A 13,017-nucleotide genomic window follows, 5' to 3' on the forward strand; every position below is an offset into this window, starting at 1 on the left:
GGAATAGAACTAAGGAGTCACTTGGTAGGTAATCATGTTGTAGGCAGTCTTCAGTTCTCAGTATGAGTAACACTACCTTATGGAATATTTCAGTGAAAACTGTCTTGCAGTACATCATTGGAAGACACTAGAAGACATGGTTACAACAATACATCCCACTTACTGGATCATTCATCATCTCCTAAGAGCTGTAGATGAAGCAAGCTCATAGATAACTTGTGAACTTCTGCTTAAAACATACTGAACATCTGATCCTAACTTCAGAAAGATATAATATTAAAATATGTATATGGTTTAACTGTAACCATGAGGTCAATAACTTGGACAAAATCTAGTCAAAGGTGGAACACATGACAAAAGAAGCAGTCTCTCCTAAGTCTCTCACTGTTGCTATCCATCCATAGCCTATTCATTGCTAGAAATCAAAGGAGCAGGGAAGAAACTGAATTCATCTAATTTTATGACTTTTAGCAACTAAAAGAATCTGATGATAGGAAGACTGGAATGAATAGCTAAAATGATATTTTTAGACTATCTGTGAATTTCATTTGCTCTCATTACCACAAATGATGAAAAATTAGCCGTCATAAATTTCAAAGCAAGACAGCAGAACATGCTAGAAACAGGAATTAATCAACTGACTGTCTTCTGGAAATTTTTTTTCCTCTGTTAGAAGCCTTCAGGTAACATGATAAAGGTAACAATACTCTACTTCTTCACAGTATCTTGTATATTTTATTATAGAAAAAAAAGGATTAAGTTGTGGTTGACCAATGGTACTTATTGGAAATAAGCAAAATTTGTGCCTGGGCCCTAATTATTCTTATTGAAAGAAAACCCTACAAATGATTTGCAGGACTCAGGAGAATTCACTTATATATGTATAGCCCAGAATGTACATTTAACTTGTTTGTAAATAACCTGCTAGGATCCCGATCTCAGCTGGGATACTGTTTTATTTTATTTTGATAACCAGAATTATAACCTCTTTACAAATAGGAAGTGTTGATAAATGGCACTGATATTACTCTTCAACAACTCCATAAAACTGACATCCTGATATATATTTGCATGGGTTTCATATAACAAAACATGGAAGTCTTTCTTTTTAAATGACTTCAAATCTCCTGCAACAAATTTACAAACTTTATTTTGTTCCTCTTGCTACACAGTTCTTTTGGCCTAGCATATAAAATATCTAGACATCTAACAATACCGGCAGTCCCTGACTTAACGATGGTTTGACTTAAAATTTTCTGGCCTTACAATAGTGCAAAAGTGATATGAGTTCAGTAGAAACCATATTCAGATCTTTTCCCAGGCTAGTGACATGTGGTAGGATACCTACCTCTCATGCCGGCAGCACCAGCGGGCTGCTGTTCCCAGTCAGCCACACAACCACAACGGTAAACAGCCAATATACCTACCACCATTCTGTACCCATATGACCATTCTTCTCACTCTCAATACAGTATTCAATAGGTTGGATGAGATGATCCACACTTTATTATAAAACAGGCTTTGTGTCACATGGTATCGCACAACTGCAGGCGAATGTACAAGTTCTGAGCCTGTTTAATTAAGGTAGGCTAGGCCAAGCTGTGACATTCAGGTTAGGTGTATTGATGCATTTCCAACTCACAGTAGTTTCAACTTATTATGGATTTATGAGCATGTAACCCCACCATACATTAAAGAAGATATAGAGAGAGAGTTAAAACTTAGTGCATACCTCTTTAATGTCACAAAACTATACCCATTATTTACATGCATTTATATTTCATTTAATATTCTAATTTCCATTTACATTTCCAACACGAAGAATTAGATTATTAAAATGTCATATAACGCTGATGTGATAGTCACTTTACAGTGCAGAGTGCACCTATACACACTTCCTTACAGGGGTTATGAACTGACTTTTTCTCGTCATTGTAGCACTACACGGTCTCAATGGTGGCTACATTCCTTGGGACTGTGAAATACTCTCTGGAAAATACACATGCTCCCCCACTGAAGAATGATTCATGGGAGTTAGAATATGCTCCTTTTATGTTCAAATTTAACGTCTTCACACCATCCCAGCCAGTTTCCAGGCCTTTCCTTTAAGATCACCTAAAGCAAAACCAGAGCTGTTCAAACTTGTAACTAAAGAAAGAAAATAAGTTATGAAGCTGGGCTAGATTTAATTCTATCTATTTAGAGTACATTGCCTACGGTGAATTGTGTTTACAAGGATTTTTTTTTCAGGTTTGGATCATTCATTCATTCGGTCTCTCAAAAGAACCCTTTTTGTACATCTAGGGCAATTTTAATTTTCCAGCTGGGTTCTGGGTTTGCTTAGCTAATTCTGTGGGTCCCAATGTACAGTCCACACCTGAAAAGGGGGAGTTTTCAATGCTGTGGCTTATTAACCAGGTACTTTCCATTCACTCGGTTAACAATTAGAAAACAGAAAAAAAAGAGAGAAAGAAAGCAAGCCTCCTACTTGTTTTTTTACTCCAAATATGGAGATGGAAACTATTAAACAAATAAGAAGGAGGGGAAACTCCCACATATTTCACCTTGACCTGGCTAGACTGGTCTGATGTCTGTACGAGGCGGGTGCTCTATGAAAGACGTCGCGCAGGCTGCTAGTGGAAAAATGAGAGGTCAGACTTTACCACAGGGAACCACTCCTGCCCCTAGAGGAAAAAGAAAACCATCACTCTGTGTCTCAGAATGCGAACAGTGCCTTGTTTTCAATCCGGGGGGACTGGGTTCCCTCCCTCGGTCTAGAGTGGTAGTGACAAGATCCGAGGAGGCGCGCGGCTTCTCTGACAGTTGCCCAGCTTAATACACGCTCCCTTTTTGCACCTAAATTTCTGAACTTCAAGCAGGCAGAAATGCCCTCTCTCACCATCTCCTTAGCTTCTCTCTCCTGCTTCGTTCGCCGCACTTCATAACTTCTTTGTTCCGTTTATTTGAAAGGTGACGCTTAAGGTCAAAAGACTCACTGTAACTAGCAAAAACCCAGAGCCACCACCAGACCCTGGGAAGAGCAAGGCTGGACAGCTAAGGACTGAGGCTCCGCGAGAAGGAGCGAGAAATTTCAGCTAGCAGCTCCGGGTACAGCCTCTGCGGACTGGCCCAATTCGAAGTGTTGGGAAGATGCCGGATGGTCTTGGGGTGGGGTGAATAGTGAGCTCCTAAATCTGCAAGCGAAGTTGTCAGTGCGCACCCGCGGAACAGAGGGTGTTGGGGGCGGGGAGAGGCCCCTGTGTTCCACTTGGTACGCTGCAGCTGCCGGGCAGTGAGTATTTCGGAACAAAGAAGCGCAGAGTGCCCGGGTGAGAGGCTGGGATCTGCGCGCAGCTGCCATTAGTACTTATCAAGTCTCCACGCCGGCTAGGGGAGCGTTGGGGTGTAGGCATTCGGCGAGGAGGGGGAGAGGAAACAGGGCGAGCGATTCCCGTTGCGCAGCTACGCATCAGGAGCTCTGGTGAACGATGGGAATGGCAACTATCAGAGCCAAGGGGGAGAAAAAGAGCTGGAGTGAGCAAAACAAAGAGCGAGTGTGGGCCGCGGTGACTTCATGCCTCACCAATGTCCCGCCCACGCTGCTCGGAGCTGTTGCTGCTGCTGCCGCCGGAGCCGCCGCTGCGCCTGCAGGCGGCCGGGGCGAGGCGCCGGGTAGCGTGGGGCGGTTTCCTAGCAACTCGCGGCCCCGAGCGCGCCCAGCTATCAGCACTTCGGGAGCCCCCCCAACCCGGGGGCCGGAGCGGGACCACTGCTCCCCCGCCCCTCGCCAGCCTCGCTTCCCTCGCCTGCTCGCGGGGTGTACCCCGGAGTGCGCCAGCTGCCCGGGTTCTGGACGGTGGGACGCCTGAACCGCACACCGGGGCCAGAAGGACGAGGGTACGAAGCTCCCGCCCCGCAAGGCTAGGCTACTGCACCCTCGCGGAACCTCCTCTCCTGTGCTAGAGGCCGTGCGCTCCACTCCCAGCGAAGCGGGGAGCTGCTATGCCTCGCTCTGTGTCCGCGGGCGCCGGCGGGGGCTTCTAGGGTGCTGCCGGAGCCGGCTCCCCCAGCTACTGGCACCCCGAGCTTCCTCCCTCGCCAGCCCGGACGCTGCCGTTCTGACTTTGCCCGCCGCTCAGCTGACGAGGCTGCAAAGCTGTAACTAAGTGGAGTTGGCCTCCCTGCCCACCTGTGGAAGAAGCTCGCGCTGATTGATGCGCCATCGACTTTTTTCCCCCTCGGCCTCGCCGGCGTCCCCTCCCACAGATGCAGCATCACCCAGTGATAGTACTTTAGGCTGGTTTTTCCCCCCCGGCTTCGGGCTTTGTTTGGGTTTGATTCTGTTTGGCTGTTCACTAAGCTGATTTATGCAGCAGAAGCCCCATCGGCTGGAGAGAAACAAAAGCTCTTTTCTTTGTCCCAGAGCGGGCTGCGGAGCCTTCGCTCGCGTCGCCGCCCCGGGCCACTGACCGTCAGAGGAGGTGCTTCTCGCGGAGATCGCGGGACCGCGGAGCAGAGCTGGCAGGGCCGGGGGGGCCCTGAAATGCCAAGCGGTGCCGGGGCCAGCATACCTGCACCGCTTGCTACGAGCCGCGGGGTCCGCCTGCTGGGCCTTCGGGAAACGTCTTAGCGACACTTGGCCGGCGGGCCCCGAGGTGCGCCCGTGAGTCGCCAGCGCGCATCCGGATAGCAGCCAGGCGGCGGGCGCTGTGCGGGCTGCTTTGCATTATGTGCCGCTCCGCCCTGGCTTTCTTTACTGCCGCATTTGTCTGCCTGCAAAACTGCCGGCCAGGTCCTGCCCCATTCCTTCGGGCGGCCTGGGTGTTTTTAGTTGTTCTTGGACTGGGCCAGAGTGGTAAGTTGTTTTGTTTTCTTTTGTTTTCTTCTCTTTCCCAAAGGTCTTGGGCTGTGACGAAGCATATCCCGGCCAGGTAAGTGGCCCAGTGTCAGCCTCCTTGCCCTAAGAACTTCAGAAGGGCGGGTGTGTGGCAGCGTCCTCCCTTCAGGCGGCCTGAGGGAGGCCAGGTGTGAAGTGTTTCCGCCCCGGAGTGACAGCAATAACTAATTACACGAGGAGACTCTGTGTGTTGCTCCGGGTTTGGGGCGAGCAGTAATAGAATGTAAGTTTGGACGAGTGGAAGGCCATATTTACATAAGTCACTTTAGGGGTTCTGCTCCATCCTTGAAGGCATTCTTCTTTAAGTCATCTTTGAAGATGCCCCCCATATTTCTGCATGTGGATCCACTAACCACTAACTTGCATTTGATTCAAGGCTGAGGATACATTGGTATAATGGGAGTGAGTTTTCTGGTTTTGAGTCCATGAGAAGATGGCTGCATACAAGTTGCTTCTATCATAGTGCTCAGCCTGAATGAATTAAATACACTACCAATATTCTTTAAGTCACCATTTTTTTTTCAGCTTAAACAAACAAACAAAAAAAGTCCTAGCTGGTTGATCCCTCAGTGAGATCAGCCCCTGAGACTGAAACACAGAGACAGAAATTTAAACCAGGATTGACACCATTTAATCCAGGCAAGCCACCTCTATCAGAATTGTCTTGATTTGGAAAGGATACTTCTTTATAAAGTATATTGTCCTTATTTTACAAGTGAGGACAGTACCTCCCTCCCTAAATCACAAGGAATGCTCAAGTCGAATAGTGTATGAAAAGGTGTGGCACTTTTGAATTACATGCAAATTTAAGGTGGCTGTACTGTATTGTTGGCAAACAGTAAAACATACAGTAAGTAATAGTGCTAATCATCAATTTGGGATGAGTTCTTCTTGGTTTTAAATATAGGCCAAACACTTTTGGTCATCAAGCCTTTAAATTCTGTTAGAGCCTTTCTCTGACCTCTGCTGTTGAAGTAGGGTTGTAATTGTTTTGTAGACTAAAATTTTCTTTTATACTTTGAATTGATGTGCCATGTTTCCACCTGAAGCTTATAAAAACGATCAAGTCATAATCTCTTACGTTAGAGTTTATAATGGAAACATCCAGCTAGTTTCACTCATTTGTTGCACATATCATTGTCCAATATTTGTTTCAAAAAGAGATTTACCCAGTTATGTGAATGAGAGTAATTAGAGTAAATTTTTATCTTGTAGTTATATTTTGGTTTATATGTTTATTTCAAAATAAGTGAAATTTAAAGCAAAGGAAATAGTAACATTGTCAATTATGTCTTCAGTGGAACATCCATTAACTGCAACAGATTTTCCACCAAGTATAATTCCATCTTCTGTTAATAAGTGACAAAGTATTTTTCTAGATGTAGTAAACACACACACACACACACACACACACACACACACACACACACACTCAATAGTAAAATGACCAAGACTGTGTCAACAGAGTATATTTTGTCCCAAATATATTGACAAAGAAAAAAGTGCTACTTGCCTCTAGTCTTTACTACTAATAACAATAGTTTAAAAATATTCATGGGCGCCTGGGTAGCTCAGTCGGCTAAGTGTCCGACTTCGACTCAGGTCATGATCTCATGGTTCCTGGGTTCGAGCCTCACATCTGCCTCTGTGCTGACAGCTCAAAGCCTGGAGTTTTCTTCAGATTCTTTGTCCCTCTCTCTCTCTGCTCTTCCCTCGCTTGCACTCTGTCTCTGTCTCTCAAAAATGAATAAACATTAACTTTTTTTTCATGTGCTTGTAAAGATCAGTCAAGTTCTCATGTAATAGCATTGTATTTTCATCCAGTGACTATAACTGGTTTGAAGCAAATGCTATGAATGGGCTCCCTTGCACCTGCAGTTGTGAAAAGGGAATGCTTATCTGAAATCAGAACAAGACATCCTTTTCCCAGTCTCTGTCAATATACAAAGGTTTCTGATGTATACTGGTTGGCATTGCAGTTAAAATCATGCAAAAAATTTAAATTATAGCCAGTACAACTCAGAAAATTAGAGATCAGCATAAACTGTTGTACTTCCATGATAGAGATACAAGTCTCAAATTATATGTCTTCACAGTGCAAATTAGATGCTTAAAGCAGAACAGAAATTTAGGTATCAGTTACAAAAGAAATCTTGTTCCCTTGTTCAGTAGTTTACACCAAGGAAATGTTTAGGTCAATAAAGGCATACGCTAGGAACCATAAACTGCACAACAACATAACTTTGGGTTTAATTTTTGAAGTAGGGTTTATAGGCCCCAAATACATAGTGGACTTTTAATAATGACTATATGGTGAGCAAGGGGATGTTGTTAATAAAACCTGAGCATTTTTCTAATCTACAAAAATGTTTTTCAACTTTCCCTGGTGGAAATCACCGACAACTGGAGAAACAATAATAGAATAAAATGGTTAATGAGTAACTGGAAAACACTAAAGAATACTTAGTAGTTAATATTTGAAGAGTTAATGTAGCAACACTGTTGTTTCTACATTTGCTCACTTTGCAAGGTTAAAAATCTATTTTGCCTAAATTTTTATATGGCAATATGAGTGACAAATTTCAGAAAGTATTTTCTTTAAAAAAAAAAAAAGGTGTTAACTGTTATTGCAATGAAATTTTACCTTCGGTGCATAATCAACTATTCTTTTAAATAACAATCAACTGGATTCGCATTATTTTGTAACTGTAATATTATTTTACTTAGAACATATTTCATATCACAGGTGTTCTTAAATTTCTTTACGCTTACCTGAAGTAAGAGGATATTTAAGATTGTTGCACTATATGCTACTTTGGATGTAAATTTAACAAAATAAAACATAAAAAATAAAATTAAAATAAATAAAATAAAATAGGAACAAAAAGAGAGAATCAAGGCTTCATTTTTAAAAGTCTAGTCTTCCAAATTATTTGCACAATAAACATCCAAATTAATTCTATCTTAATGCAACTAAGACACTTTCTGAGAAAAAAAAAAGCTTGTGCTGTCTATGAAAAGTTTTTATGCTGTATAAGAAACAAACAAAAAACTGATTATGACTTGGGAAAATTCCTGTGCCCCCAAATAGCTCCATCACCTGTTAACAAATGATTTAAAATTTCACCATTGTAATGGATTTCTTTGGATTAAGTGCAGTACTGACAGTAGGTTTCTTTTCATTTCACACTTCATATTTGGAAATTTTCAAACACATACAAAAGCAGAGAGAATGGTATAAGGAATGCCCATATGCCTATCACCAGGCTTCATCAACTATCAACTCAGGGCCAGCTTCCTTCTTTCATCTCTTCTACTCAGTTCATCTCCTTCCCCCAATAAGATTATTTTGAAGCAAACTTCATATCATTTTATCCCAAAATATTTCAGTAAATCAAAGTACTACTGGAGGAGAAACACTATCATTTGTTTCACAGCATGATTTTTTTAGCTTAAATTTCGGGCTATAGAAATGTTTACTATGTTTAAGAGAAGAAATGCAGAAGTGAGGGAAGAAGCAAAGATAAAGAGAGTTTGAACCATTTACTTTTCAGTGAGTCTGTTATGGCTGCATTAAAAATAGTTCTCTTAAAACTATGCCTATGTAACAGCTTTTTGGTATGCATGTATATGAAAAAGAAAAAAAACAGCATGAGTACATCTACTTCCCCAGACAAACATCAATTATTTTATCACAGTGGAATCACAAGTGAGGAGTATTGCAGACAGAAAGAATGGACAACTCCTACAAGGATTTTTGCTATAAAGGAGAATGAGAAATAGAAGACAAGAGGTATTACAACACGTATGGATATGCACATGCAATGGTCCAGTAGAGAGGAGAAAAACTGTCAACTGAAGAGACAGGAGGAACAACCCTTAAAACTGAAACTCAAAACAAGTTATACCTGAACTTTCTTTTATATATATATAGAGTAAATATATATATATATATATATATATATATATATATATACACACACATATACACATACTGGACTAATGCAGTCTTGGGTCTTAAATACCACTTGTATGCTAACAATTGCAGTCCTGACCTCTTCCCTGATCTCCAGAGAACAGAGCAGACTGCCTCTTTGGCATATCCACTGTATGTTTAAAGGCAAAACCCTAATGTTTTCAAAACCAAATGTCCACTTTTCTCCCTCAAACTTGCTTCTTTAATACTCTTCCTCATCTCACTTTGTGATCAGCCATACTTCCAGTAGTCCAGGGTCACACTTTGGTGGCATCCTTGATTTCTGTTTCTCTCACATTCCACAAGTCAGTTTACCACCTCCACTGCCATGGAGTGGTCCACACCATTTTTTGCTTGAACTCTTGAATGGCTCTTAAACTGGCTTCTCTACCTCAAAGTGTAGCCAGGCTCACTTTTTAAAAATGTGCCTCGGGTTCTATCACTCCTCCCCTCAGAACTCTACATGTTTTTAATCTATCTCAAATTGAAGGCCACATCTTTATTTTACATGGCTTCCAAGATTCTGATGACTTCCTGACTTTACCTCCTAATCCTCTTTTCCTCTCTCACTTTGTTACAATAACGCTTGCTTGCTTCTTGCTATAGCTTGGATGTACCAAACATGATCCTACCTCCAATCCTGAACTCATTGTCCTGTGCCTGGAATGTGCTTCCATGAGATATATTTCTGATTCCCTCTCTCTCAGTTCTTTCAGATGTCTATTCAAATATCATCTTAAAAAGACCTTCCCTGCCCTCCTTATCAACACCATTTAGTTCCTTACCCTGCATCTTTTTTCTTTTATATATTTTAGCACCCTGATATATTATGTATTTGTTTGTTTTACTGTCTCCCTTTTCCCAACCTAGCAACTACATTAAAGCTTATGAGGAAGGTACTTTGTTCTTATTTTACTTATGGAAATGCCAGCTACGTACAGGGTGCTAGGTACATATTTGTTGAGTGAATGAAAGAATGAATAAGTAAATTCTTCTTAATTTTTTCATCAGATTGATTATCTTGTTCAGTCTAAGACAAGGCTTCATTTTTTTCCTATCAATCTCTAATCTTTGCAAAAAACAGATGAACTCAATAATCAAGTTCTACTACATTTACAAGACAATAACAGAATCTTCTTCCAGAAGAAAAATAAAGGTACTTCTATATTTAGTATAAACATGAAAAAATTGCCCAATGAGCCAATTTGGCTGTGATTTTTTTTGTGCGTGTCCATTCACATTTGATAAAGTTGACTTAATATTGTAACCTCTTTTTTTTTTTGTTTGAAGTATACCATATCTTCAAGTAGAACCATTTATATAGGACTCTAAAAAATAGGACTGACCATGTATAAAAAAATTATCTCAGAATAATTCTGCCAGCTAATAATTTTTTCCAATGTATGTTTAAGGTTTAAAGGTAAATTATTTATTCATGAACATATAAAACTGGTAAGCTAATTAAGCCTTGATTAGACTGAAAAAATTAGTTAATAATTTTAATGAATTATTAAGGGGAGTCAGGAGATATTTTAATGGATTATTTGGAAATTATTTTAATTTTAATAAAGTATTAATGGGAATCAGGAGATATTATTTAGGTGAATAAGGGATATATTTGAATAGGTTTTAATATAGGTAATAAGAAGATAAATATGATAATCAGTTTTCATTCCAGTTTGATTTTTTTATGAGGCATGAGAAATATCATGATATAGCAACACTATATTGCCTTTTCAATTTTCCTGTTCACCATTTTGAAAGAACCTTCCTCAAAGCAAATAAAGTATTTGAGATAACCCAGTCTTTGTTGTTCAACAGTTTAGAGCCTTTTCTGCCCACCTGTGAAATAGCTGGGTGTTAAATTCCTCATTTTGTTCATCAGCACCAGCTCCCCGAAGTCATTTTACTGTTCACTAGCTGGGTGTCAGAGGGTATCGTTTTGATCTCAGCTTCTTTAGATGTTAATAAATAGGAGCCAATCCTTGGACTATCAGTTTTTTTGAAAAGTAATAAACGTTTGCCTTGTTATGTAGCCCTTCTCTTGTTTGTACTTAATAAGTTCAGATGCTCAAAGTATCCCCCCTTGATAATACCTATTGTATAGCATTCTGTCATTTAAATGATGTCTTTGTGCTGGTTTCGTAAGTCTCATTGAGTAACTGGTATAAAAATGGTATTACTTATGATATTACTGAATCTTACTTTATCTGACCTAAGGAAATAGTCTGTTTACATGTTCCTCAAATAACCTAACAACATCCATAACCAACTGTGTACTGTATATGATTAGTCCTTCTTGGTACTCAAAATTAGTCCCTGATGCAGCCCAAGTCTATAAATTTAGAGTTTTGCCAGCATGAAAATGCTGAGCTCTATGTATCTTCTCTAATTATTGATGAAATATATTCTGTAAGCTGTATATTGATTATAAAAGAAGCCATAGGAAAAAATATCTTCTGATGATTCATTTTGCATTTTATTAAATTGAACAATTAAATACTGAGCTTAAGTAGGTGACCTAATCATTAATCTCTAAAAATGTCACTTTCCCAATTATATCCTAAAGAATTCATGTAAGTGTGGCTTCTATATGTAGTGGAAAGAACTCACATAATTTAACAAACTGTTGGGTAGCTCTTACTCTATATCATGCACTCATCTAAATGATTCACCATATTAATTTAATCGTCATATTAATACTATGAGAGAGGTAGAATTATTATCCTTGTTTTAGAAATGAGGAAACTGAAGCACAATGGAGATAAATAATTTGCTCCAAATCACGTAGCTAGTAAGTAGAAGAGATGAGATTTGAACTCTGTTATGTCGCCTCATACCTTTTTCAAAAGCTTCTGGATGTTGCTCTAAGTTATACATTCAGTGTGACTATCACATGAAAGAGGACTTTCACATACTCCTTCTATTGGGATTCCTGGGTCCTGCCCTGTAACAATGTTACTAGCACAGAGTAACTACAGATGAGAGGATACTGATTTGCGAACTGGGGCAGGGTCAAAGCGTACCTCCTGTGGAAGCCCCCAAACACTCTCAAGTTCTCTTAAATGTACCTTACAATGGTTAGTTTCTTATCATAGTGAGAATGAAGAGAAGAATGTGGCTTTATGAGAGTAACCTGGAATGTAACTCTGCCTTCTACAGGATCTCCAATGTGTTACAGATGTGCATGACTTGTGGTTATGAGAGAACGAAAAAGAGACTAATCTACTACATAGCTGGTTACCTGTTCAGCCAAAGTGTTCAAAGGGACAAAATCATGGTATATGAGTCAGACTGTTGATTATCATAGGGCTTTGACATTCCTAGCTGCTTGGAGCTACTCTATTATAGCTTGATGCTCTATATTGTTTAATATATTCATATTAATTTTTCTCCATGAATTTTTACTAAAGTAAGTAGGCCTTCAGCTGTTAAATATTTGCGATGATTAGCCATGTCTAGCAGTATTGGTTAATGAGAGGATTTCCAATATATACTAGGCTAAAGGTATATAATAATATGTTTTCTTCAGGCAGAAGTTTTTGCTGTTGTTTTGTTTTGTTTATTGCAGTTTTATGACTTTGACAATCAGCAGTTAGTTTTCATCCATATTTACGTCTATAGATTTTTGAAAGCTGTGACAGGTACATAGATAATGTACGTAGAGTGCTCGTTTAGTGAATCTTCATCCTCATGTGTTCTGGACAACCAAATACAGATACTCTGTAGGACATTCCTTATTCCTTTGACCGAGAAAGCTCTGTTGAGCCTGGTGTCGTTGCACACATCTGGAGTTCCCTTCTCCTTGATGGCAAATTTCCAGGCACTCTTTTGAGTGCCTGAGGGGCATGGTTCTTAAAAGCCCACTCCATGGATGCACTTGTGAATGCCCTTGGGGTATTCCCTGTGTATCATCTCATTAAGGGCAGAACAGCCCTTCTTCTTGTTACTCTTCTTTGAGGAAGCCATCCAAGGAGCACAAGGGACTGTATCTCTTCAGGCAGAAGTTTGATGAGATATCAAAGGCTACGCCTAAGCCACTAGGAAGACAGCAGACAGCAAAACAAAATCCCTGTCCTCATGATGCTTACATTCTAACTGATGAAGACAAATATATATGTATGCATGTGCTTATATGTATATA

At 40.2% G+C, this 13,017-nt stretch overlaps 1 protein-coding gene across 5 annotated transcripts in view; it reads left to right on the forward strand.

The window, feature by feature from the left end:
• Window positions 1–3,633: 3,633 nt before the first annotated feature.
• The window catches only part of ITGB8 (integrin subunit beta 8), a 109,076-nt gene continuing 99,692 nt past the window's right edge, over window positions 3,634–13,017 (forward strand). For all 5 annotated transcript variants that reach the window (XR_007150281.1, XR_007150280.1, XR_007150282.1 and 2 more), the window contains exon 1: window positions 3,634–4,855. Coding sequence is in view for 1 of the 5 variants with exons in the window: in XM_047849592.1 (XP_047705548.1) it covers window positions 4,729–4,855 (127 nt within the window). In the remaining 4 variants the exon portion in view is untranslated. The remainder of the gene's footprint in view (window positions 4,856–13,017) is intronic.

Source organism: Prionailurus viverrinus, chromosome A2 (assembly GCF_022837055.1).
Source record: "Prionailurus viverrinus isolate Anna chromosome A2, UM_Priviv_1.0, whole genome shotgun sequence".
In the NCBI taxonomy this organism is placed as follows: Eukaryota; Metazoa; Chordata; class Mammalia; order Carnivora; family Felidae; genus Prionailurus; species Prionailurus viverrinus.